The 24173-nt window shown below is 41.0% G+C and overlaps 1 protein-coding gene across 6 annotated transcripts in view; it reads right to left on the bottom strand.

The window, feature by feature from the left end:
* Window positions 1-24173, bottom strand: part of klc1a (kinesin light chain 1a) — a 72429-nt gene that overhangs the window by 22286 nt on the left and 25970 nt on the right. For 3 of the 6 annotated variants that reach the window (XM_008278220.1, XM_008278219.1, XM_008278221.1), the window contains exons 5-13: window positions 23547-23775; window positions 22580-22667; window positions 15007-15108; window positions 8657-8830; window positions 7020-7119; window positions 6708-6760; window positions 6192-6259; window positions 4755-4863; window positions 2763-2924 (exon numbers count right to left, since the gene is read on the bottom strand). In XM_008278220.1, the coding sequence (XP_008276442.1) occupies window positions 2763-2924; window positions 4755-4863; window positions 6192-6259; window positions 6708-6760; window positions 7020-7119; window positions 8657-8830; window positions 15007-15108; window positions 22580-22667; window positions 23547-23775 (1085 nt within the window). Of the gene's footprint in view, window positions 1-2762; window positions 2925-4754; window positions 4864-6191; window positions 6260-6707; window positions 6761-7019; window positions 7120-8656; window positions 8831-15006; window positions 15109-17954; window positions 18314-22579; window positions 22668-23546; window positions 23776-24173 lie in introns of those variants that run through there. The other 3 variants (XM_008278222.1, XM_008278225.1, XM_008278223.1) reach the window with 3 other exon arrangements.

Raw genomic sequence — 24173 nt, forward strand, 5'->3', positions numbered from 1 at the left:
TTTTTAGATGAGCTGCAGGCTGTGTTTACACAGAGCAGAGAGAGAAAACGAAATCAGTGCAGCATGGCTCAGGAACAGTGAACAGAGGAGCCGGTTGTTGGAGATACATCCAGCTGATGGTGGAACATCTTTCTACAGATGATGAGCGGAGCAGCGGGAAGTTTTTAGAGGCTGTAAACAAATGTGAATTACCTGTAACATGTAGAGCCACAGCATGTTTTTTGTTGGCAACACCTGTGAGCACTTGGAAAAATTTTATTCCAGGATTTTCCTCCCCCCACTCTCATAAAGTAAATAATCAAAGAAATTATTTAGTTTTTATGATTTCCAGCCTTCTAACTGTGTCAGAAGGTGTTTCTGAGTTCTGTCTCCTTCGTCATGATTGTTCTGGTTCTATAGAGCTGCAGGATTTTATGTGGCAGCAAAAAATGAACCCAAAGTGAGAAAAAAATGTGACGGGAGCACGTAAAAGGCCAGAATGTGCTTCAGGTTCAGAGGGTTAATATAAAAATATACATACAGTGCTTAACAGGAATGAGGAATTTCAATCTGAGCCTCTGAGCCGGCTCACTGGGCTTCTCTGAGAAGTCAGAAATTAATCAACATTCAATCACGAAAACTACATTTTTCTGTCCAGGAATGCAAGTTAACAACTATAATTTAACATCTTAATAAAAAAAAAATAATGTGCTTTACTATTTTTTTTAAGTTTTTTTGTAAAACTAAATTACAAAATTCATGGATAACAATAATTATTATATTTTAGCATTAAAAACATCATTTGGGATAAGAAATGATTACCAATAGTGTTAATGTAGGGCAGCTGTGGCATAAACCTGCCACTGGGTGGTGTTTTAATGCATCTGTTAAGCTCTGTAGATCAAAAATATTAATTAAAATCCCACTGATCTCAACTTGAAAGTAGCAAACATGCAGCAGCTTTAACCTACTTCTGGAAGCCACATTTCATTTTGTGCTTTACGATACAGTAAATGTATGAATCTACTGTGTCTAACCTTTTGTTCGACTCTCTTATCTACCTCCACTGGGATGTAAAACCTCCCTGCAACTTCTGCATCCCTGTCGTCTTTAGCCAAAACTCTGTGGTCAGAATCCACTTCAGCTCTGTCCAGGCAAACTGATCAGCTGACGATTGATGTTTTTAGAGACATCAGCTGGTGATTGTCTGCAGGAAGCTACTAACTGGCTCTCGTCGATACGTCAAACCTCGCAGAGCCGCATCCAGAGGTGCGGGAGGAGATGCTGATTGGTTGTTCAGGGCGCTATGATTACTGTTGCTATGTGAAGAGACCAGCTCTGAGCAGCAGCAGCAGCAGCAGCAGCAGCAGCCTTTTAGCAGCGAGCAGCCTACAGCGACTCTACGTCTACATGTTGTGCCACTGCAGTCACTGGAGGCTGAGAAAACACTGCAGACGCTCGGTTAGGAATGTGGCTCTGCAGCAGAGGGAGTTAGGTGGGTGTTGTACAGAGTTAGTCAGTAAAAGCTCTACAGAGAGAGGGTTTAATGGAAAACAGCTCTATGTGAGCGTGAAACGCTACAGCGGAGCATCTTTTCACTTGATTTGAACAATCAAAGCGAGTCTAGTGGTGAAGTAGAAGCTACCGACAGCAGAGTGGAACAGCTGTGACAGTCAATCAGCATTATCAGTGCAGCTCAGAACAACACTCCTGATCAGAATATTTAATTTAGTCACAGATGAAGACTCAACCTCACCGTATCTTTCTGGACCGAAGCCACCGACCGAAGCCCGAGAAACGATATTTCAAGGCTCACAGTTTTACAACCCAGCAGACGGCGGCTGGGTCGTAACCGTGACGATTATACTCGAATTGACGCAGAAATCTTTATTGTCTCTCTGAAACCTAAATCCACCAGGCACGCTATCGCCAAGGTTACTCCATTTATCAGAGGCAGAAACTGTAAAAACACACAAAAAAACTGTCAGATTTTCAGCTTTTTAACAATCCCTATAATACTCAGCTTTTCCATCCAAAAAAAAGAGAAAATTGTGACATTTCTTTTTTAAAAATTACTTTTTCCAGTTTGCCCGAACAAGATTCTGTAAAAAATCCTCCAATTTGTGAAGCCCTTAGATTCAGCTGTGATCAACAGCAACATGACAAAAATTCAGGGGCTTCTCTGCTGAACTGCAGGCGGTGCTTACAGCGAGCAGATAGCATAGAAACGAATAAAAAATGTAAGTAGTAAAATATCGACAATATGTAGAGCCACTATCGTATCTTCCAGTGGTGGTAACACTTGGAAAAATGCTGCACACGGTGACTTTTTTTGTAAATTAAATAATAAAACTTTATTTTTTTTTATGATTTATGGCATTATAATTAGGTCATATTGCACCTACTTCTAGTCATGGTTGTGCTGTTTCCACGCAGGTGCAGGACTTTATTTGCGGAGAAAAGGAAAAATGTAACGGGAGAAAAAAAAAACAAAAAGCTGCTTGGAGTTGAGAGGGTAAAATGCACATAAAAATGTGATAAATAAACCTTTTGGTTGCTTAGTCTTCATTATATTTATATTTTTAGCCTTATTGTATTTTGTTTTCTTGCTTCTTTCATTTCTATCCAGCTGCTGTGAAGGATCAATAAAGTTTATTCCATCACTTTTTGTTTCTGTGCTTATAAATCTCGTGTCCAGTGGCTTCAGTCCAGACAGATGGCGTGAACATGTCCCTGCTTTACAGACTCTCGGTGGCGTGTTGAGGGCTGTGTACTGTACTTACCCCGTTCCACTCCACGCTCATACTCACTTCCTCGCCACCGTCCGGCCCGCTCTCGTACTTCACCGTGTCGGAGGTCAAGCTCTCGCGGCTCCGCTGCTTCTCGCGGGCCTCCGGTTCGCTCAGGACCTCCGCCACGCGCTGCTTGTGCACATTGTCCAGACCCTGACACGCACACACAGAGGGGAAACAATAAACGCCAGTTCGGCTGATCCAATTAAAGCGGCAGCTGAGTGCCGCTGCCACCTGCAGCTCGGCGCTGCAACAGGTGACAGCCGCGAGCACCGATTCGTCCAATCCAATTAATGTTAAAGCCGCAGACTTGTACCACCTGCTGCTCTGAACACAGACCCTGGCAGACGCCTGGGCTCCACGTTAGACGCCAGCAGTCAGAGCTGATTCAGACAGAAGAAAAACTCTCCTGAGAGACGACAGAACAGAGCTGCAACAGATTCCCCAAACAAACGATGTTAAAGCTAGTGATTGGTGCCCTTAATCACCACAAACTGCACTATTTCCTAAAAGGAGAATTAAAGGAATTGTTCGATATCTTAGAACTTGATATCAATATTATCATCAAACTCAATGCAAGACACAATAATTCCCAAAATGTCTGTGACCAAGTTAGCTTAGCTGTATGTGTGAAGAGTTCATTTTCAAAAACAGAAAACTCCATTGTTGTAGATTTTCATCAAACTTATTTTGTTGTTATTAGCTTGAGATGAAATCACTCAAACTGAAGTTGAGTGGATTTGACTCAGTAGAAATGACAAAAATAGAGATAACTTGAGTTTGATTGTTATTGTCTCACGTAGACGATGGAAAAGTGGTTTCCAAGATGTGAAGATGGAGTTATCTGTTTTTGCAAATGAACTCTTCGTGTGCAGCTAAAAAAGAACAACCTGTACGTAAAGCATTAAGAACGCATGTTGACACAGGACATCCTGATCTGAGGATTGCCTAATCAGGGCAATTTCAATCAGCGTGACCCTAAATTTAAAAAGTTCTCTTAATAAATATACAAATAGAGCTCACTGGATGACATTCCTGTCTTGATTTTACTGTTTTAAGTCACAGACACATGATATGAGCCAAAAGAAGCAGCTGTTACGTGTGTCCTAGTCGACTGCAGCTCGCTGAAACATGCGGAGGTTCATTAAGCCTCACAGAAGGCCTCGTCATGGTGGCCAGCTGCTAGCTAAATCCCAACAATGTCCTCTGCTGGTGACCACAGAATTGGCTGCCTCCTCTGGTCTCCACAGCAGTACACAGCAAGAAGCTCCACCTGGAGGCGCAACCAGGTACTACAGCTGTTCCACAATACTAAATATTAAATTAATCCGATAAAAAAATAACTTCGCAATTCTAAGCCTAATCAGGACATTTTAAAAATTCTGCTTCTTCAGGAACAAGCAGCCGAGGTCAACGCATACAGACAACACGGTTCCACCACCTTGTTCCCTACGAGCCTGCATGAGGTACAAATTATTCAAGTGGGGGAAAAACAAAGAGCAGCAGGACAAGAACCGGAGTCACTGCTCGCACCATCCAAACATTTATGACATCTCTTAAAGGTCAAACCAGCATCACAAGGACTTCAGAGAGCGACAGGTGGAGTTGTGTCACTGTCATCCATTTTCAGCTCTTCCTGCAGCATCCTGTGTGCACCACCGAGAAACTTAAATCCTGGAAGGAAATCCTAATTCAGGATAAAAAGCTGCAGGGCTTCACCACCGCCCCCCACTTATCGTCTCCACGGGAGACCAAATCAAGCCTCGTCAGTAACACACCATCAGAGGCAGTTAAAACGCTGCTCTCCAGGCTCCGCAGCATCCCTCCTCCCAGTCTTACACCACTTTCTCTGCCTTTTAATCTGCCATTTCAAACCGATTCATCTGACTTTTGGATAACTCGTCATCTGCTGCTTTTCCTACGCCAGCAGTGACGTCTCGGCTCCGGCCGGAAGCTATCAGTCACGTCACCCAGCGACCACACCTGCTTTCTGGAACGCATCGCGGCTTCCTCCAGGGTCTCGGCTGCCTCGAACTTGCCCTGCCGCCTGTAGAGGGCGCCCAGGTTCTTCAGTGTGGTGGTGACCGTGGGGCTGCGAACACAGGAAGAAGAAAGGTCTCATCTCACGGAATCAGTGCTTAAGGAAAGAAATACGCACGTTCTCAATGCAAAACTTAGCATGTGCATTTGAAAAATAACAGAGATGTCTCCATGAACTCTGGGTCTTGTTCTGTGTCCAGTTTCCTAAGAGATTAATCTGATAATTCACAAGAGTTGAGCCTTTATTAGGGTTTAATCTCAGACCAGAGCGACAAAGGTGGCTCAAATGCAAAGTATATTTTCAGATTTACACGACAGCACAGAAGAAATCTGAAAACAAACAAAAACTGACTAAAAAAAACAGAGTGTTTATCTGGGCCAGATCTTGAAACAGAAGAGGGATCTAAAGCCGCTGCAGGCTGTCTTGTAGCAGCAGCAAGTGAAAGAAAAAAACAAAAAACAAATCAATCACTAGAAATTGGCTGTCCAGTCCACCCACACTGGAAGACTGGTGCAGTGCACATTCAAAATGGAAAAGCCGACCTTCTCTCACAGCATCCAAAAAGTCAAATTCTACCAAGTTTGGAACAAATAGATTGAATTTACAACCACAGTGTGAGCAGCAGACTTTGTGTAACCCAACTTATCACTCATAAAGGAATAAAGAAAATCCACTGTTCTAATCTATATAGATGGACTTTTACTAGACTGTGAGATGAGCGCATGTGAGAAAGTCAAACGGGTAAATTGCGAAGCTGAATGACGCACATGTATGTACAGTTGAAACCAGACGTTTACATCCACTGTATAAAGAAAACATACAACCTTTTTATTCCCTCATTGTCTGATATCAAATCAGACTTTTAGGTCAGCTGGGATTACCAACATTATTACTGTATTTTTCTATCTAATTCACGCAAATCAGAGACAGAGCAGTTTAACAACACTTTATCTACATGTGTGCAATATTTCAACCAATGTGCAATATTCTCACTAAGTGTAACACACCGTTTACCGCGCTGTCTACACAAGTATTTAGTGTTACATAGCTAATTCTGGCTTTTCTACTTAATGTTTACATTTTACTATCGTACACTTATTTGCTTGTATTTTTACTTATATGTTGCTCTTGTCATACAATTGTACTTATTATTTATTAGGCTTTAAAAAACAAAACAAAAACCTGAGTACCAATGTCGTCCCACAAACATGTAAACGTGAGCTGGCATGACAATGAAAGTTCCTTGAATCCTTGAAAAAAATGTGATGATTTATGGAGTAACCTCACTCGTTGCTTGAATCTTATTAGGAGGAAACACGCGAACACATTACTGCTGCTGAGAACGTCAAAGCATCTCCGCTCGGAGGAAACAAACTGACCTGTCCACTTTGCAGGCTTTGTACCAGCCTCCGTATTCTCCGAAGGGTGAACCGTCCTTCTGCTTCCCCTGAACAAAAACACACATCAGTTCACAAAAACACGACGATGGGAAGCTAATCAGTCGCCATTCAGGGGCTGAAATTAACCCCCTTTTTTTTAAATAAAACTTGAAGCTGTTTTAACACCATCAAAGAGCACATGAAGGGGTATTTAGTGGCGGGATTACAGTCGGGTCAGGATTCCAACTAAACCTATTAAACCGTGACAAAACGAAGTCCTGGTTGGGAAAGTTGAGTCCTCACACCATCATCAGCAGAGGATGGTTATTACTGGAACTTAATCCAACTCTTTGTAAAGCCAATCCTTCCTATTTCCTGTTAAATAAGACGATAAAGCTGTCCGAGCTGAATATGTGTCCGGTTTTAGCCTCTGTGGACGACATTAAAGCCTCCAATCAACAAAATATGACTAAAAATGACAGCTGTTTTAAAGAGGAAGCGCTTGGAAATGCTCACCTTGCTTTGTTCCTCTCTCTCCTCAGCGTGCATCCAAATCGGCTTGTTCTCATCTGCAGAGAAACAGGAGGGATCGGTGCTGATGCTGACAAACGGCAGGATTGAACTTTCAAAAGTCAGCCTGGCTCTGAAGCACAGTTCTCAGCTTAAAGGTTATTTTTTTGTTTGTTTACAGCGGTGCGGCCTGAACATATTAACCTTTTGCATCAGAGAAGAGCAGCCATGTGAGTGTGTTTGTTTATTTTAGGTCACGCTGGATTCAGGTTGCTGCAAAGTCCAAAAAAAAATGTTGAAACGTGATGTTGATTTTACCGTCAACGGAGCCGAACTCCCTCTCGTGAGCGCGGGTGAGGATTTCTTTGTACAGGGTCTCGGCCTGCTTGAACTTGCCCTGCTTCAGGTAACAGGACGCCTGGAAACACAAACAACGCGCATCAGCATGAGACTGGAAATGACAGAAGTACAGCGAGGGCAGACGTTGACCTTCAACATTCAAGAAAAAATGTTTCAGAGGAATGATTGCAACGTGTATGAGCATGGTTTTGTTTGCCCTTCAGATTTTTTAGATAAAATTAGGAGCCAAATGAGAGCGATATCATGACTGTCACATTTCAGGGCGTTCACTTTAAATGTTCCCTAAACGCCTCACACGCAGGCTACAGTAGATGCTAGCTAGTCAGTCACGCACAAAGAAGCTTCTCGTCTCAAATCAAAACCAAGTGAATTTATCTACATGAGCTGTTTTCTATGAGTGGAGCATTTCAAATGTCTTTTTTTTTTTTTATTTCTGGGAGTCAAATTCGTGATTAATATTCCAGTGATCTTGCAGCCCCCAAGTAAAATTATTCAAATGCGCCTGTAATTTTTCCCACAGAAACAACACGTTAATTAATCATGTGGCAAAAAAATTTGTCGTGTGAGCCTCAGCGTAGATTTACAGGACTACAGAATATTTAGAACTGAATTTGTTCTCTAAAATAAAATTTAAAAAACAAGAAAAGAGCAAAGGAGTTTGATTTAGCAAAAATGCCATTCTGCTTCAATTTTGTGTTTTTATTCACATAAGTGGAGGCATTTCTGAAATAAATCGATGCAGAAAATGACAAATCGGTGCAAAAAAAATCAACAGAATGCAGGAAAATAAGCTTTTCCTGTGGGAGGAAACCCAGAGAACGTCCCTCCAGTGTTTAAAGAAACTCTATCTCATATGCATGAGTCTAATTGCTTATTATCTACATCTAACATCAACGATGGCATGCTTGATGTACAGTTTTAAAAAAAGCACTGTTGTTGTCAACCAGGCTAAAATTAAACCAGTGTGCAAGTTATTGGTTCAATTTAAAATAAGTGAATTTATTATTATTTGCTGGATCTTCTTTCAGCAGTTTGTAAACCTCTCCATATTAGATATTAGAAATTAAACTACATTTATTGGATTTGTGTGAGTCTGGCATTGTTGTCAACAGTAGATTTAATTTTAAGTGAAGTGGGTTATATTAATCTTGTTTACTGGACTTCTTTGTGTGTGGTAAAAGGACAAGGTTTAACTTCATATTTATTGGATTTGTGTGAGTCCTGCTATCTACAGCAGATTTATGAAAAAGCAGGTTAAAGTAAACTTTAAAAGGCAGACTTTGTGGGCGATACGTTCTTGTTAGAGGCTGGTTTTCGTCTGCAGGCTCCTATTTGGACAGTGGAATTCAAACCCACATAAAATCACAGATATTTCGCTTTAAGTAATAACTAACATAAATTAGATTTTCCGTTTTAGCTGCATGTATAACAGCCATCTCCTAACTCCATGAGGATTTGGACATACTGCTGCATTGTTTATTCACTATAATAACCTTCCTCCAAGTGCAAAACATAACTTAATGATCATTCACAGCGACGTCTGTGAGAATAAGCACGTTTTTACACTTCGATATCATTCCCACGGTCCCTCTCACCAGGTTGTTCTTGGTCTTGGCCACGTTGGGGTCGTCGGGGCCCAGTTTGGTCTGGTAGATCTCCAGCGCTCTCATGTAGTAGTACTCCACCTCCTCGTACTTGCCCTGGTTCTGGCACAGCAGAGCCAGGTTGTTCAGCTGCTTGGCCACATCTGGGTGGTCCTTACCCAACACCTGGGACAGAAGCCGGGGCGAGACGAGGGGTTAAGACAACAGTTTTAGACAACTAGCCCGCGTCTGGCATGCAGCATTTGGTCGACAGCTCTGGTCTAGGGTGAGAAATCACCACAAGCTTCCCAACAAGTTCTGGTGGAGCCGATCTTGTTGCTAAAATCCTAAGAATGGTCACATCTAGTCTGAAATACTCCAAACAAAATTTAGAAAATACATTTCCTCGAACCAATCATGTATGATTTGATGTTCTGACGGGAAAATGAACAAAAATCGAAGCATATTATTAGAATATTTAACGGAAATCACCTTATTCTGTCGTTTTTTATATAAATACGCCAAAAACTTTAAATAAAATAAATCAAAGCTAAAGATCCCGTAAAAAACACACAACAAATTTTGCAAAAATTGATCAACAATCGTTAGACTATTCAGCTGGTGAGGAGACGACAACCATCCATCCATCATCTATCCACCGCTTCATCCTCACTAGGGTCACGGGGGGCTGGAGTCTATCCCAGCTGACTCAGGGTGAAGGCAGGTTCACCTGGACAGGTCACCAGTCTATCACAGGGCTACACTTAGAGACAGACAACCAAGCACACTCACATTCACACCTACAGACAATTTAGAATCAACAATTAACCTCAACATGTTTCTGGACTTGTAGCTGGAGAACACTAAACGTTAATGAGGGATTCATTATTAATTCATAGGAGAAATATTAGAAAAAATATTCTTTGACAAAGCATTTGGTCATCCAGGAATACATTTGTTTCATCTCTTTCCAGGCTGCTTTGATTCACTACAGTTTGTGTTGCTGATCTAGAGCAGAATTCTTCACTCCCATAAATTCAGGCCACAATATCGGGAAGTAAATCTGCAAAAACCAGTAGTGCTGCTTTCTTAACTAAACACAGCATGCATCTCCCTGAGGATCTGGTTCAGTGCCAGGATGACGGACTACCGACCCGACGATAAGCAAACAAACATCAGTGCACCAAGAAAGCAGCATTTATCACAGAAAACGATATCCTCGTCTGAGCCACACCGAGCCCAGAGGAGCGCAAACAGAAACAAATCCTTAAACGTGAATGTGTTTGCATTAATGCGGCTACAAGGGTGAAGGTAAGCGTTCCCTGCATGCAGAGGAGGCTTAAGAGGCGAGCGTGGGAAGCGTGAAAGATGCAGGAGGATTATTAGAGACGGGGGTTTGATCCGAGTCTGACTGACCAACAAAAAGAGGGGCAACGAAATAAACATGTCAGGATGGAATAAGATTAAAAGAGGAAAAGGTCAGAGGATAGCGCTGAGAAAAGGCCGTGGGGAGCGAAAAGAAAATACAGCGTGACAAGAGTGTCGGCAGGCTGGTTGTTGTTGTTGTTGTTGGTCCTTTTGGGTTCAGTTTGCTGCACTGTAAGTCTGTGGGAGGTCTGAAGGATCACCGGCCTCCCTGTTGGTGATCCACGGGACGACGTGGAGCCACCAGCAGCATCCAGTGACAGCATCCAGCGACAGCATCCAGCGACAGCATCCAACGACCGGCCGCCCACGCCTCCAACACATCTGACTGCTTCCCGTAAACATCGTTAGCCGGAAAAAAGGATTTGCTCTAAGCCACGCGGTTCAGGCCGCCGAGGAATTCATCTCGTTTATCGATGCAGCCTGGGAAGCTTTCAGGGAAAAGTGCCTTCATCTAGAATTAAGCAACAAGCATCTCCTACCTGCAGTGAACCAACTGTTAGGCTAAAATATTCACAGAATATGATCAAATCAGGATGTGAACGGGATGTTAAAATGGCTGCTGCACTACACAATCTGATCCTTACACTGGCGTAGTGCTGAAAACTCTCTACATTATTAGACACGCATACTCCTACTAGTTTAACAAGGCTACAAGGAAACAGCTTGAAGGACACACAGCAACTCTGGAGTCTGTGTTTAACCTTGAAATCTATCTTTTTCACTCTTTATCTGACAAGGACGAGGCCGATGGTATTACAGATTTCTTTCTGTTGCCAAAAAAATCCAATGACAACACTTTGGCAGTCGTAAAGAAGAGCCAAACTATGCTGCAGCTTTTATTTCCTACAGTTTGTTAGTTTCAGTGGTAAATTAATCAACATTTTGTGTCCTAAAAGAGTATTTCCACCCAAAGAACGCTTGTGGCTCCATAATGGAATAAGATGATTTGTAATCGTTAGTGAGAGATTAATTATTCATGAATATGAAAAATATTACAATAACTGTTCTTTGACGGAGCATTTAGTGGGATAATGTTGTGATTCTAGACAAAACAGATACTTATTCAGAGATACACATACGAAGAATTTGCAAAAACAGATAACTCCATTTTTGTAGATTTTCAGAAAACATATTTTTTTGTTGTTTGCTTGAGATGATATCAATCAAACTGAAGCTGAGTGGATCTGACTCAGTAGAAATGACAAAAATAGAGACAACTGAAGTTTGACTGACGTCTCAGCTAGACGATGGAAAAGTGTTTTTTCTGAAGGTTTGTGAGGATGGAGTTATCTGTTTTTGCAAATGAACTCTTCATACAGTTTTCATACTAGAATATATTTATAATTTATTAACTTAAACACCTCGGCGGATTTAAAACGCATGTTATCTTTAAAACAAATAAACAAAAAATTGTCAAAAAAATCGATTTTCAACTTTCTGATGCTCCTTGAATTTATCGTGTGCGACGCGCAGCTCAGTCGGGAAAATGAACCAAATCTAAACTTAAAATCAGGATTTATCACCAAACTTTAGACTTTATTCCACGTCTCGTTTAGAAAATGTGCTAAAAAAAAAAAATACGCCAGATTCAACTGCGACCAACAGACACGTGATGAAAATTCAACTTTCTGGCAGAACTGCAGGCAGTGTGTCCATAAAGAGACACTGAGAGGAAAATCAATAAAAAAATGCAGCATGGCTCAGAAACAGTGAACAGAGGAGCCAGTTGGTGGAGATACATCCAGCATGGAGGAACATCTTTCTACATCTGATGGTGGAACATCTTTCTACATCTGATGGTGGAACATCTTTCTACTGATGATGAGTCTGAAGAGGTTGTAACGATGCAAGTACTGGCGACATCTGTGGACACTTTGAAATATGTTGTATGTGTCCAATTTTTCCTTGTTTATTGTAAAATAAACACAGAAATTCAACTAGGACTTTATACTGGAGTGAAAGATGAGCCCACGGTGAGTAAAAATGTGACAAGAACCAGAAACAGCCAGAAGCTGCTTGAGGTTATTGTCTTAAATCAGCATCAGAGAAATAAAACCTGAACTCTCCGAGGCAGAAATGTACAAACACACTGGTTTCAGCATATTTACACGAGCTTTTCTATTTTTAACCTCCTCTCACATAAACAAACTGAGCGGTAAAAAGCTTCGACACTAGTTTACAGATTCACGGTTTCCCTGAGCTCAGCTGGCAGCAGAGTTTCCCCTCACTTTCTATGAAAACTGCATGAAGAAGGCGCATCCTTCTGATTCAGCAACTCTGCTGCAGCCACATCATGCTGCACTGCCAGCGCAGGAAAACTCAGAGCCAAGTCTTTGCAGCTTAAGCGAGAGCATCATCGTCGGAGTTTAAGTAGCATAAAGAAATGAAATCGCTCAGCTTAAGCGAAGCTGACGCCTTCGTTCCCCGAGGACGGAGGAGGGTTTTGTTCAAAGGCGAGCACTGAAGGCCGACAGCAGCAGAGAGCGTCTTCTGCACTTTTAGGATTGCTGAGCAGCCCCTTTGTAGGCATCAAATGAGGAGGGGAGGCTAAATAATGACGCTCAAACCGGATATGAAGGCACAGCTTTAAAGCGAAGCCAGAATTAAAACAATGCAAGCTGAAATCTTAAAATATGTGTAAAGAACCCATTTATCTTGTGACACACAGTTAAAAATACATACACAATACCTTCACCCCTTTATCCGCAGGGTGAAGAACTGATTTAACTGTGTGTGTGCATGCTTTAATGTGAGACTCCATCACAGGGGATGCAGTGAGCTGATGATACGACTCCACAGGGCTGCAGATCGGAGCGTACAAACTCCTGCACAGCATTAAACATGACAACTCACATTGCTTCTGGATTAGCATTTAGCAACTAGCTAAAGCCTCAGTGACTGATTCTCCCGATTAGTGGAGCCGATATTCAGCACTTTTCTGATTATCGGTATGTTTGTAGTTTTCAACCAATTCTTGATTTTAAAAAATGTGTATTTAATTAATTGCCAACTACTTTTGATGACTAATGAATTGGTTTGAAGTCTAAATTCTCTGATTCCAGCTTAATAAATGTGAACATCTTCTGGTTTCTCTTTCTCCTCCTTGACAGTAAACAGACAAAACAAGACATTTATTACTTTTGGCTTTGAGAAAAACATATATTTTCTTTTACCATTTTCTAGCCAAACAACTAATCAGTTATTCGAGACACTAACGGACTCGACTGTTGGCTGCAGCCCCACAAAAAAACACATCTGTCAACCACAAAATGACTCACAACTTAAAAATCTTTCTCAACTTCTGAAACCAAAATAATCTACTTTGAATTAAATCTGTCGGTTATCGCAGTAAAATGTGCTGCGATGGAAAACGGAACCGGGTTCAGCAACGGTCAATCACAATCTGGTGTCTGAATATTTCTCCTTATCTGAGTCATTTCTCTGGTGGGAGGAAGTTTCTGCTCTTCATTCTTTAAAACCAGTGACTCACGGGAACATGTTCAGTAAAAATCCTGTATCCTGTGTGTAAGTAGGACACAGAGTCTGTCTGAGAATCAAGTTAAGACTGAAAGTGAAAGTTTGAAGCCCGATAAGAGTTTAAAAAAAAAAAAAAAATCTGTGGAGCTTTTAAACAGCTGCTCAGTTGTTCTTTTACAATTTCTCAGTTCAGCGCAATTCAAGTAGTTAATTTCCTAAAAGCTGCATTTTAATGGATATTATATGTTTTAAATGTCTGAGTGTGAGGCTGAAATCTGCGAATACAAGGACAGTTTAAGCACCGAATGCTGCACCGAAATAGAGCTTAATGTTACAATTTCTAACAATTTAAAAGAATATTTATTTTGATTTATATACGTTGCAGCTCTACTGACAAGACTTTCAAAATAAAGACAAAGTGTTCAGTAAAATTTTAGTTTCATAAAGTTTAATTTAAAAAAAAGAAGTGGCAGTTTAAAGAATAAATATGGAAAATTTCAGTTTTAATTAAAATTAAAAATGTAAAAAAAAAAAATAATAATTTCAACGTGTTCTGATTAAAATTTTTTGCAACATATACATATCGATTCCAAATATCCTTCAAAATCTTTTTTGCTAAAAAAATAATCATCATCAGCCCTAAAGAACTAGAGCAACTACGACTGATTGGATAGTTGTCAACGTAATTTAATTGTCAACTATTTTGATAATTGAACGAGTGCTTTGAGCCATCCATCCATTATCTATCCACCACTTAATCCTCACTAGGGTCATGGGGGGCTGGAGTCTATCTCAGCTGACTCAGGTTCACCTGGACAGGTCACCAGTCTATCACAGGGCTACACTTAGAGACAGACAACCAAGCACACTCACATTCACACCTACAGACAATTTAGAATCACCAATTAACCTCAACATGCTTCTGGACTGTGGGAGGAAGCCGGAGAACCCGGAGAGAACCCATGCTGCACGGAGAGAACATGGAGACTCCATGCAGGAAGATCCCGGGTGTCCTCACCGGGACGGGAACCGGCGACCTTCTAGCTGCGAGGCGACGGTGCTAACCACCGAGCCACCTTACAGTCCTGGTTTGAGCCATTTTAAGTAAAAAAAGAAAAAGTGAATTCTTCATTCTTAAATGTGAATATTTTCTGGTTTCTTTTGTCTTCTTGGGGTTTTGGAAACACGTATTTCATCTTTTTTTTTTTTTTTTGACATTTTAAAGCCCAAACAATGTGCTGGACAGATTGATTAACGATGGAAGTAGTTGTTAGTTGCATCATTAGACAAAAACATTCTATGAATCCCAGCTAATGTCAAAAAGGAGACGGTTTAATGTTTTGTATTTCTTGTCTTGCTGTACTGAAAACACATGAGACTGTGATGTTTGTGCACCTTTGCACCTTTACTTTCTTTTCGATTCAACTCTAAGCGTTGTTTGATGACCTCTGACCCACCTTTTCTCTGATCTCCAGCGCTCTCTTGCACAGCGGCTCTGCCTCCTTGTACTTCCCTCTCTTCCCATACAGGACGGCCAAGTTGTTGAGGGTGGCAGCCACCTGACGGAGACACAAGCACACGTTCGTTATCCTACACCGTTTTACTCCGTCATCTTCAGCCATGTGTGCGGCGGGTGAAACCGCAGGACGCCAGCAGCAGCAGCTCGTTGATCCGGTGAGTGAGTCATTAAAAAAAAACGGAGGAAACAGGAAGTGATTGTGGCGGGCTGTGAAATTTGATCCGAATCAGCTGAACGATGAATCTCGGCGAGGAGGCGCCCGCAGGTCAGCTCTGATCTCTGAATCACACCGGAGCGTCTGGCGGCCATGTGGACAGAGTGGGAGGAAGGGCAGAGGGGTGAGGGGACGGGAGGGAAGGGGGGAGATTATTCAGGAGGAGAGCGGCGATGGAGGGAGGAGAGAGGAAGGAGGCAGAGCTTTTCCTTCACAAGCTCCAAAATAATCACTTTGAAAGGTGAAGATTATTCTTCACAGCCTCAAATATACGAACACGGAGAAGATAGCGCTCGTGTTTTTCATGTGTCCAAGACGGACATGTGCAGATAAGAATAATCAAAGTCGATCAGTTTTCATCCTAAAACTTTCTGTGAACAGAAATGGTCGCTTTGTTGCCTGTGACTGTACTGAGTCCACATTTACGCTGTTAAAAATCGGATGCAAACCTTTTCTTACTCACAGATTACAGCAGACGCTCAGTGTGTGTGTCACAACAGTAATTCCTCAACATGGTTAAACAAGCCTGGATGCATAACTGGCTGCAACATCAGCAACTAACACAGAATGCATCTTGAATAGAAATCTATGGGAGAGTTTCCTAATGCCAAAGATGGCAGCTTGGCATCGTATGATGCGTCTCATCTCCCCCCAAAACAGCCAATCAGCTGCTTTATAATAGTCCAAGCAGGCAACATCACACATGTCACACTGATGAGAGCATAGTGTTGTGACCTCCTGCATAAAAACCCTTTTAGAAACCTTATTTTGGCGTATGCAGGTTTTATGTCCCAGTAAATGTGAACCTGCAGTTTTGATTCTGCCACCTACAGGGGCGTCACGGAGATGGCTGCAGAGTTGATGCACACCTCCTTGTCCGTATTCAGAGATTACAAAAGTCACAGCCAGCATTAATTCCTCAACATGGTTAAACAACCCTGGCTCCCAGCCTACATCTGATCTGTATTTGCTGACTGACAAAGACACTAACAGCTTAAAGAATCCTCAACACGTCTCACCAGCCAGACAGCCAATCAGCTGCTTTATAACAGCCAAACCAGGAAGCATCAAACCAATCACGTGGGTGCGACACTGTGTGCAGAAGCATAGTTAAAATGGGGAAAAAAACACTTTTAAAATCTTACTTTGGTGCAAAATCACCAAACTTTTTAAGCCTTTTTTTCCCAGACTTGAACTTCTAAACATGCAGCTTTTTATTTCCCGGTGATGAGTCTCACGTACCTCCTTTCCTTCTCTGTAGATTACAAAATGTGTAATTAATAACATCAATTCCTCAACACGGTGAAACAAACCTGATCCTGTGACTGTCTGGATGTGTCGCTCGGTGAAAGCAGAACACCAGCCTCAGTCAGACATTTTTTAAAGCTTATTTTGGGCCAAACCTTTTCAGCATTTTTAAATCAGATTTCAGTGGTGGTTCTATATCTGCTGCTTTTATGTCCCAGTGATTACTGATACTGCAGTTATGAGCGTCTTCCCAGCATCAAATTAGCTTCTACCAGCATCACACTGGAGCTGCTCATCCTTCAAAGTCACAGCGAGATTAAATTCGTAGATTTCAAAAGACGCTCAGCATGTGACTCATAACATCAACTCCTAAACACGGTTAAACAAACCCGATCCTGCTCCTGTAGCTGTCTGGTGAACGGAGCACATTAGCTGCCAAACATTCTCATTTTGTTGTAAATTTTTTTATGATATTCATCCGCTTTTAGATCCTGGTGACCATTAAATTTGCAGTTATGGCTTCAGATGAGAGCCTGGTTTTGTCAGCCTGAAATAAATGCCCAACGGATGCTACCAAGAGGGCTGAAAAGTGGCTTCAGGACACTCCGAGCTGCAGCGATGCTCTTAAAAATCGGCGTCGCTGCACAGCTGGGTTAGACAGCTCACAGAAATGCGATGTTAAATGGTTCGTATAAACCTCGGCGCGTTCACTCTTTATGTTCACACGGAGTCACAAACACACAGCTGGGGCTTCCAGGAGTTTCCATTAGGAAGGCGGGTTGTTTTTTATGTTTAATGCCGGGCTCAGACTACGGAAGTTTCACGCTGATTTATTCCGTTTCATTCCGCCTGACAATCACACGACTGCGTCAACGATGGTACGACAGAAACACCTGGATGTTTGACTGCATCTGATTTCAGCGTTTATACCGGCATGTTTTTGTGACTTTATCGCACAAGCATCTTAACTCAAAAGCAGGTCGACTGCATTTTGCACGCATACCTATTTATTTATCTGTTCATCGCTGATAATTTCCCCTATTTTTTCTTCATATTTATACATTTTTTCCCTTATTTCTCTCTATTTATTTCTACCGGCTCTACCTGAGCACTTCTTTCATGTGTAAACGTGTCCTGATGTGACAATAAAGAGTCCTTGAAACCGCTGAATTGCAGTACAAGAGCCACCGACAGCACGCAGATGGTTGACAATTCAACTCGTGCTACAGAAACAAATCAAGGTTTAAAGCGCAATATTATACCAAAGCCGTACATTAAACAGTGTGCTAGTTTCTGTGGGCAAAAATATCAAAATGTCTGGAAAGCAACCAGAGTTTTTTGGTAACAAGTCGTGATGTTCCCTCTAATCTGAGCAGCGACTGCAGTCCAGGGTGTTGGTCCAAATCCAGGAGCCAGTATTCAATACCAGGACTCAAGACCCAAACTTTATCCTGCAGCAGCCTAACTGGAACCAATCCAGACCTCTGAACCACAGCATACGTCTGTCTGTGCATCTGATTTATAAATAAACTAATCCCAGCATCATTCCAATTTCGTGAACCAATGCTGAACATTAAGATCACGGAGAAGAAGATAAAAGTATGGAAAGGAAATCAGCAGACTGTGAATCAGTTTCAGACGATATATATCATATAAATTGGGATTTATTCTGAATAAAATCACTTGTTTGTGGATGAAACAAGGACGGAGGATGGAGGATGGAGGAGGGCTGACCTCGGCTTCACACAGTGAGGGTGATGGATGTCCAGACAGCGGAGGCCTGCTGAGGTCAACACAGTTAGTGGACGGATCAGAGTCGGTTATTCAGGAAGTCCATGCTGCTCATCACAGCTCTGGACCAGGAGGTGTAATTAAACGTTTAAAGGACACGCTGTACAATTCTTAAGTGTATTTTTTTTTTTAGACTATTTACCATTATTTCACAGACTTCCCCTGTTTTGTCAAATCACACAGAACAACAACTAGTAAAATCACAGAATAAACTATTAATTTACACATAAAGAAACAAAACTGCATCAAAAACCTGCATTTTTACAAATCAGTTCTTTTACAAGCTAGACTGTAAAATTACTTTTTTTTTTTTTTTACTGGACTTAAATCAGTAAACATCATTATTGTACAGATATTTGACATTATTTCCACAAAAAAAAACAGGTATAGAGAAGTAACTGCTATTTTTCTGGGTTTCCTTGTTTTATAAATTACAGATAATAACAAGTAAAATCAGAGAAATAAACTTTTTATTTTACATGTAAATAAACGAGGCAAAACTGTCAATAAGCACATGTAAAATATGTATTTTTATATATGGTGTTTTTTTTCTTTTACAGCGTCAGACTGTATAATTGCACCTTTTTTTAAAAAAATTCATATTTAAGTCAGCAAAAATATAATTATTTTAGCGAATTATTATAAATTCTTAATTATTTTAGCGATATTTGCAAGAAAACTTTGGTATATTAAGGACTGAAAAAGAACCAGATTTTTCCAATTTGGCGAAATTACAGATAACTATTAAAACAAAGAAAATGTTCCTAATTTACATATTGACTCTTAATTTTTATTTTTTTATTTTTTTTAAAAAGGCCAAAACTGTACATAATGTCCACATATGTATTCTTACAAATAGTAATTTGTTCTTTTATAATGCATCTGTGGCCATAAAATTACACTGTTTATAGCATTTAAATCAGATAAAAATAGAATTATTTTTAACATTTTTACAATATTAAATATCATACTATTCCGGCATTTTTTTAAGTATTTTTCAGGCACACTTGCTGCCAGATTTTTACAGTTTTTTAAGGGATTTTTTATTTTATTTTGCTACAGTTTATGTATACTTTGTCTGGTTTTGTAGAATATTGTGTCGACTTGTGCAGAAACAGAGACAACCAGCCTGTTGTCTGATGTCTTTATATTATAAAGTTAACATTATTAGCAAGCATTTTATCTTAAATCGCCTCACTGCAGTCCTGAAATGTTTTAATTCTGCTTCAACCTTGTAAATTTCTCTCACAAAGGATGCCCACATGCACCGAGTTGAACCACAAGAGTGCAAAACTTGGAGCACAGAAACTCCAAAACTAACTTCCTATTTCATGGGCTCTTTAATAACGATAAATGTCACCGTTATTATTGCTGTCTGTGTTATTATATGTGCTACCTGAGGGGCGGCTGGGAAAATATCTTTAAATGAATTTTATCGATTCCTGAGGGGCAAACGGGACACTGTGGCGGCCCGAAGCAGCCATGAAGCAGAGAGCAGGCGGTAATGACGGCACGGAAACAAAAAAATCAGCGCTCAGTCGCTAACAAGGTAAACAACTCTTATTGCTTTTTCCATTATCGGGCCTCGATTGCATTAAAGTGTTTAACAAAGACAGTCAGGAAGCCACAGTTGCTTTATGCTTTATAATAAGGGAAGTCTTCAACAATTTGTGAGTCATTTTTATTTACTTTCTTGAAGAGAGTGAGATGAGAGGATCGATAACGCTCTGGACATGAAGTAAAACTGAACAGCTGACCTCGCTGTAAATATGTGATTAACAGCTCGGCTCTTTGCGAAAAGAGCAAAATTAGGTTAGCTCTGGTCGTTTTGTCAAACTTGCCGTTTTTATACTTTGTGCTGCTAGTCAGAGTTTTTATGCTAAGCTACGCTAATTTTCATATTAACAGTGCAGATATGAGTGTGGTGACAGAAAACAACACACCATATAAAGCGTTAGACCATTACTACGGTGCTGTTTGTGAAAAAAAAACACTCAATTCGCTCTGTTGTCCTGCATCACACTGCGAGGACAGTCTATCCTCAGAAAGAAATAAAGCTTTGAAAAAGGATAAGACATCTCTGATTTAGATCAATCCAAGTACACCGACGTCACAGAGAATATTGTCCAACTGCCTAAAGCTAAAAAAGAAAAGCTGCAGACGGATCAGCGTCACGTCGTAGCGTGAAACTTTTCGGGTTATAATTTAAGTCTGACTGAGCGACCGCTGCGCTGATAAACGGAGGAAAACGGCTCATTTACATGATTCGATTACTTCGTGCTCGAGTTGAAACGTTGGCGAGATCCTGCCGTTAATAATGATGACGGATGACGCTGCCATTAGTTCGCGAACACAAAGGTTTTGAGACGCATGTGGCGGCTGGGAACATCTGGAGGCTTCTCATTGATCAGCTGGAGGCTCTGAAGGCTCCTGACCGATCACAGCATTGTCCATCTGATCGATAACGGCTCGTTATGTCGCAGGAGGAATTAAGTCAAGCAAATGATTCCTCAATTTATCCGTTCTCAGCGCGTTTTACTACATAAGAGCATAAATAATATATTGTTTTAAGAGAACAGTCAACTGGTATTACAGGACAAGTTTGTAATAGGGTTGAACATTTAATTGATTTTAAATACATGCATTAAAAAACAGCACACTCAGCTGTGCATATACATTATGCAGGCTTTTAATTATTACTTATAACTATTACTTAAGTTGATGACAGAATGCACAGATGCTGCAGCTAAGCCACGAGCTTCCCATTTCAAAACTTGTTCTTACTTCCCTGTTGTTATGTGATTTAATTGCGTTGATATATATTTTTATTATGCGTTATTCTCCTTCTACACTTTGTCTTTTCGTGTCCTACATAAAGAAATTTGTTGTTGAAATGCACGATACGTATAAACTTTGCCCTGCCACACATGAATTATTAGAGTTTTTTTTATTATTCAGACCATTTATTTAACACAGTCACAACATTTGAGGGGGTCAAAGTGGGCCAAACCACATTTACTAGTTGTTGCGTTGCCAAAAAAAAAAAAAAACATAAATCCTGGTTGTTGTTGGAGTCATTATATGCATCCAGAGATGTTCCAACACTGTCCAGAGATAGAAACAGCTGCTTTGTGAAGACTTATTTAAGGTTTAATTCTGCCTTTTCCTTTTGCTGAGTGCCAAAGCGGGTCGTACCACATTTTCTACTTTTTGAGAAAAAAAACTGGCTCAAGGTTTGTCTGACTGAACAGCACTGAAGAGTTCACATCATCAGGAACCAGAGGAACTTCTGAGGACCGTGGGGTAGAAACAGATGCTTGATGGTGGTTAACTGAGTTTTTATTTTACCCACGAGTTGAGATTTCACGAAGTTTGAGGTCGCGCTGTCCGTGTCCTGAACCAATAACGTAAAAACTTTTGGCCATTACATTTTATATTACATTTGTTTTGGTTCCAACATTTGCTTTCTTTTTTTTTTTTTTACACCAGGCCAATAGCATAATAACTTATTGGCCAAAAGATATTACGTTACCAGTTCAGGACTTTTATTATGTTATTGGTCAGGTATTACGTTATTTGCCTGTTACATTTTGAAAAGTGTAAATTTATTACGTCATCGGCCGTTCTTACATTATTGGCTTCGACAGTCCGCCATCTTGAATCGCAAACACGTTGCAACTACCTGCGATATAACGCTCAGCGATTCCAGTGGCTTGGTCCAGTTTGCCATTAAATTTTCACGCCAAAACCATTGTGGGCCAAACTTCAAAGTCTCATTGTGACCTTACTGGTGGGTTGTTGGTTGGACCACTTTGCCATGAACTTGTAGACCATAAACACATAAAACGCAACTTTGGATTTTTTGTGGTTTGGTCCCACTTTGGCTCTGAACCCCTCAACTGTTTTATGCTCAGTGCAGTTTTAAAAATGCAATAAATAGACATTTATATCTTCAACAGTTTTGTCTTTGCAGTAGAATACAGAGCAGTTGATATGTTGATAGTATCTTGTGTTTTTTTAATCTATTACACTGTAAACACTGAACTAAAGCTCGACTATAAATCACACAAATTACAATTACTTTCCTCAATTTTTTCAGCCCTTGTTTCTATCTTGTAATAGTGTAAAAATAATTAGCCATCGTGTGAAAAGCGTAAGTAATAACGTGATACTGAGCGGTTTCTTGTTTTCTGGTGTTGCAGCTAAATGCTGCCGGATCAGAACGGCTTTGATGCAAAGCAGAGACAGATGTACTCACAGCTGGATGGTCCCGACCGAGAGTCTTCTCCCTGATGGCCAGAGCATCATTCAGCAGGTTGGCCGCCTCCTTGTATTTGTTCTGATCCCTGAGTCAGACAGAAGCAAACACACACAGATGCACAGGATGACACACGAGCACACAAAGGCGGGGAAACGACGCCAGCAACCTCCACTAACGGCTCATTATTTTCAGCGGTTAAAGTCGTTCCCACCATCAACGCACCAGTCCGCCGACGACAAGCCGACACAGACCATCATTCGTTCGGGGGCGAGCAAATCAAACGCCCGAGCTGACTATTCAACTTCTGAGATTTGTGTAGGCTAAAAAAAACCCGGCGACAATCCTTTAAAATACTTGTCCCGCTCTTGTGTGCCGTTCTTTTGTTCTCGTCTACTTGGGCTGAGAAGTTGACGCTCGCCCAGTTCTGGGGCTCTACTGTAAATCTCGCGTTGGTCTATGTTTGGCTTCTCCAGACGCTCCTCATTTGGAGGCCGGTCACACGACGCCGCGAGCGCCAAAAGGTCTCGAGGGGGGGACGTGCCACAGGGTTGTGAGGGCGACAAAAAGACAAAATGCACTGTGATCATCACGTGTCTCTCTTGAGAAAAAGAAAAAAAAAAACCATTGTTAAACCTTACTTGAAGGTTAAAAACATTCCACATCTACCAAACACTGATAAAAAAGGATTTATTAGCACGCTTCTGAATTCCTGGGAAGGTAAAATAGTCACAGCAGCTTTGAGGATTAATGAGCCGGCGCAGAGTGCAAATATATTCAGCAAATATTTTAATTAAATATGAGACTCGATTATGAAAAATGCATCAGGACCATTATATTTTACATAATGGACTAACCTAAAGCCAGGAGCTACCAACATAACTCATCCGCTCCAAACAGAAAATCATTACATCTCCATGGAAACCATACTGGCACATGAATAAATAATGCTATAGGCTTTTATTACCTGTAAACCAGGGCGAGGATGTTGAGCATGGTGGCCACGTCTGGGTGGTCGTGCCCAGACGTCTTCTCCAGGTCCTCCAGGGCCTGCTTGCAGAGGGGCACGGCCACCTCGTACCTGCCCTGGGAGGCGTACTGGATCACCAGGTTGTGGAGGGTCCTCAGGCGAGCTGGGATCTCGTAGCCTCCCTGCTGGGCGGCGGCCGCTGCAGCGCTGCCGTGAGCCGGTTGGACTGGAGACGAAAGAGAGGAAAGCGTAGATGTCAGGTTTTCACTCTTTTTATTTGAATTATATTACATCTGGCGCTTAAGCATAAATACACACTGGAGCCATTTAGAGTATTTAATGTCTTTTTGCCTGCAGATGTCAAGAAATCACAGCTAGAACCATCCTTAGTGTTCATATTTTTAATAGGCAGCAATAGTACCTATAAAACCTTTTTTTTTCTCCTCACTATCTGATATTAAATCAGACTAAATTTTTCCTGTTTTAGGTCAGTCAGGATCACCAACATTACTTCTATTTGCTAAACGCCAGAATAATGAGAGAGAGAATGTTTTTTACTATTTTCTTCAAAGTCAGAAGTTTACATCCACTAAGATGCCTTCAAACTGTTTGGGAAAGCCCAGA

Source organism: Stegastes partitus, unplaced genomic scaffold, assembly GCF_000690725.1.
Source record: "Stegastes partitus isolate 25-593 unplaced genomic scaffold, Stegastes_partitus-1.0.2 Scaffold119, whole genome shotgun sequence".
NCBI lineage: Eukaryota > Metazoa > Chordata > Actinopteri > Pomacentridae > Stegastes > Stegastes partitus.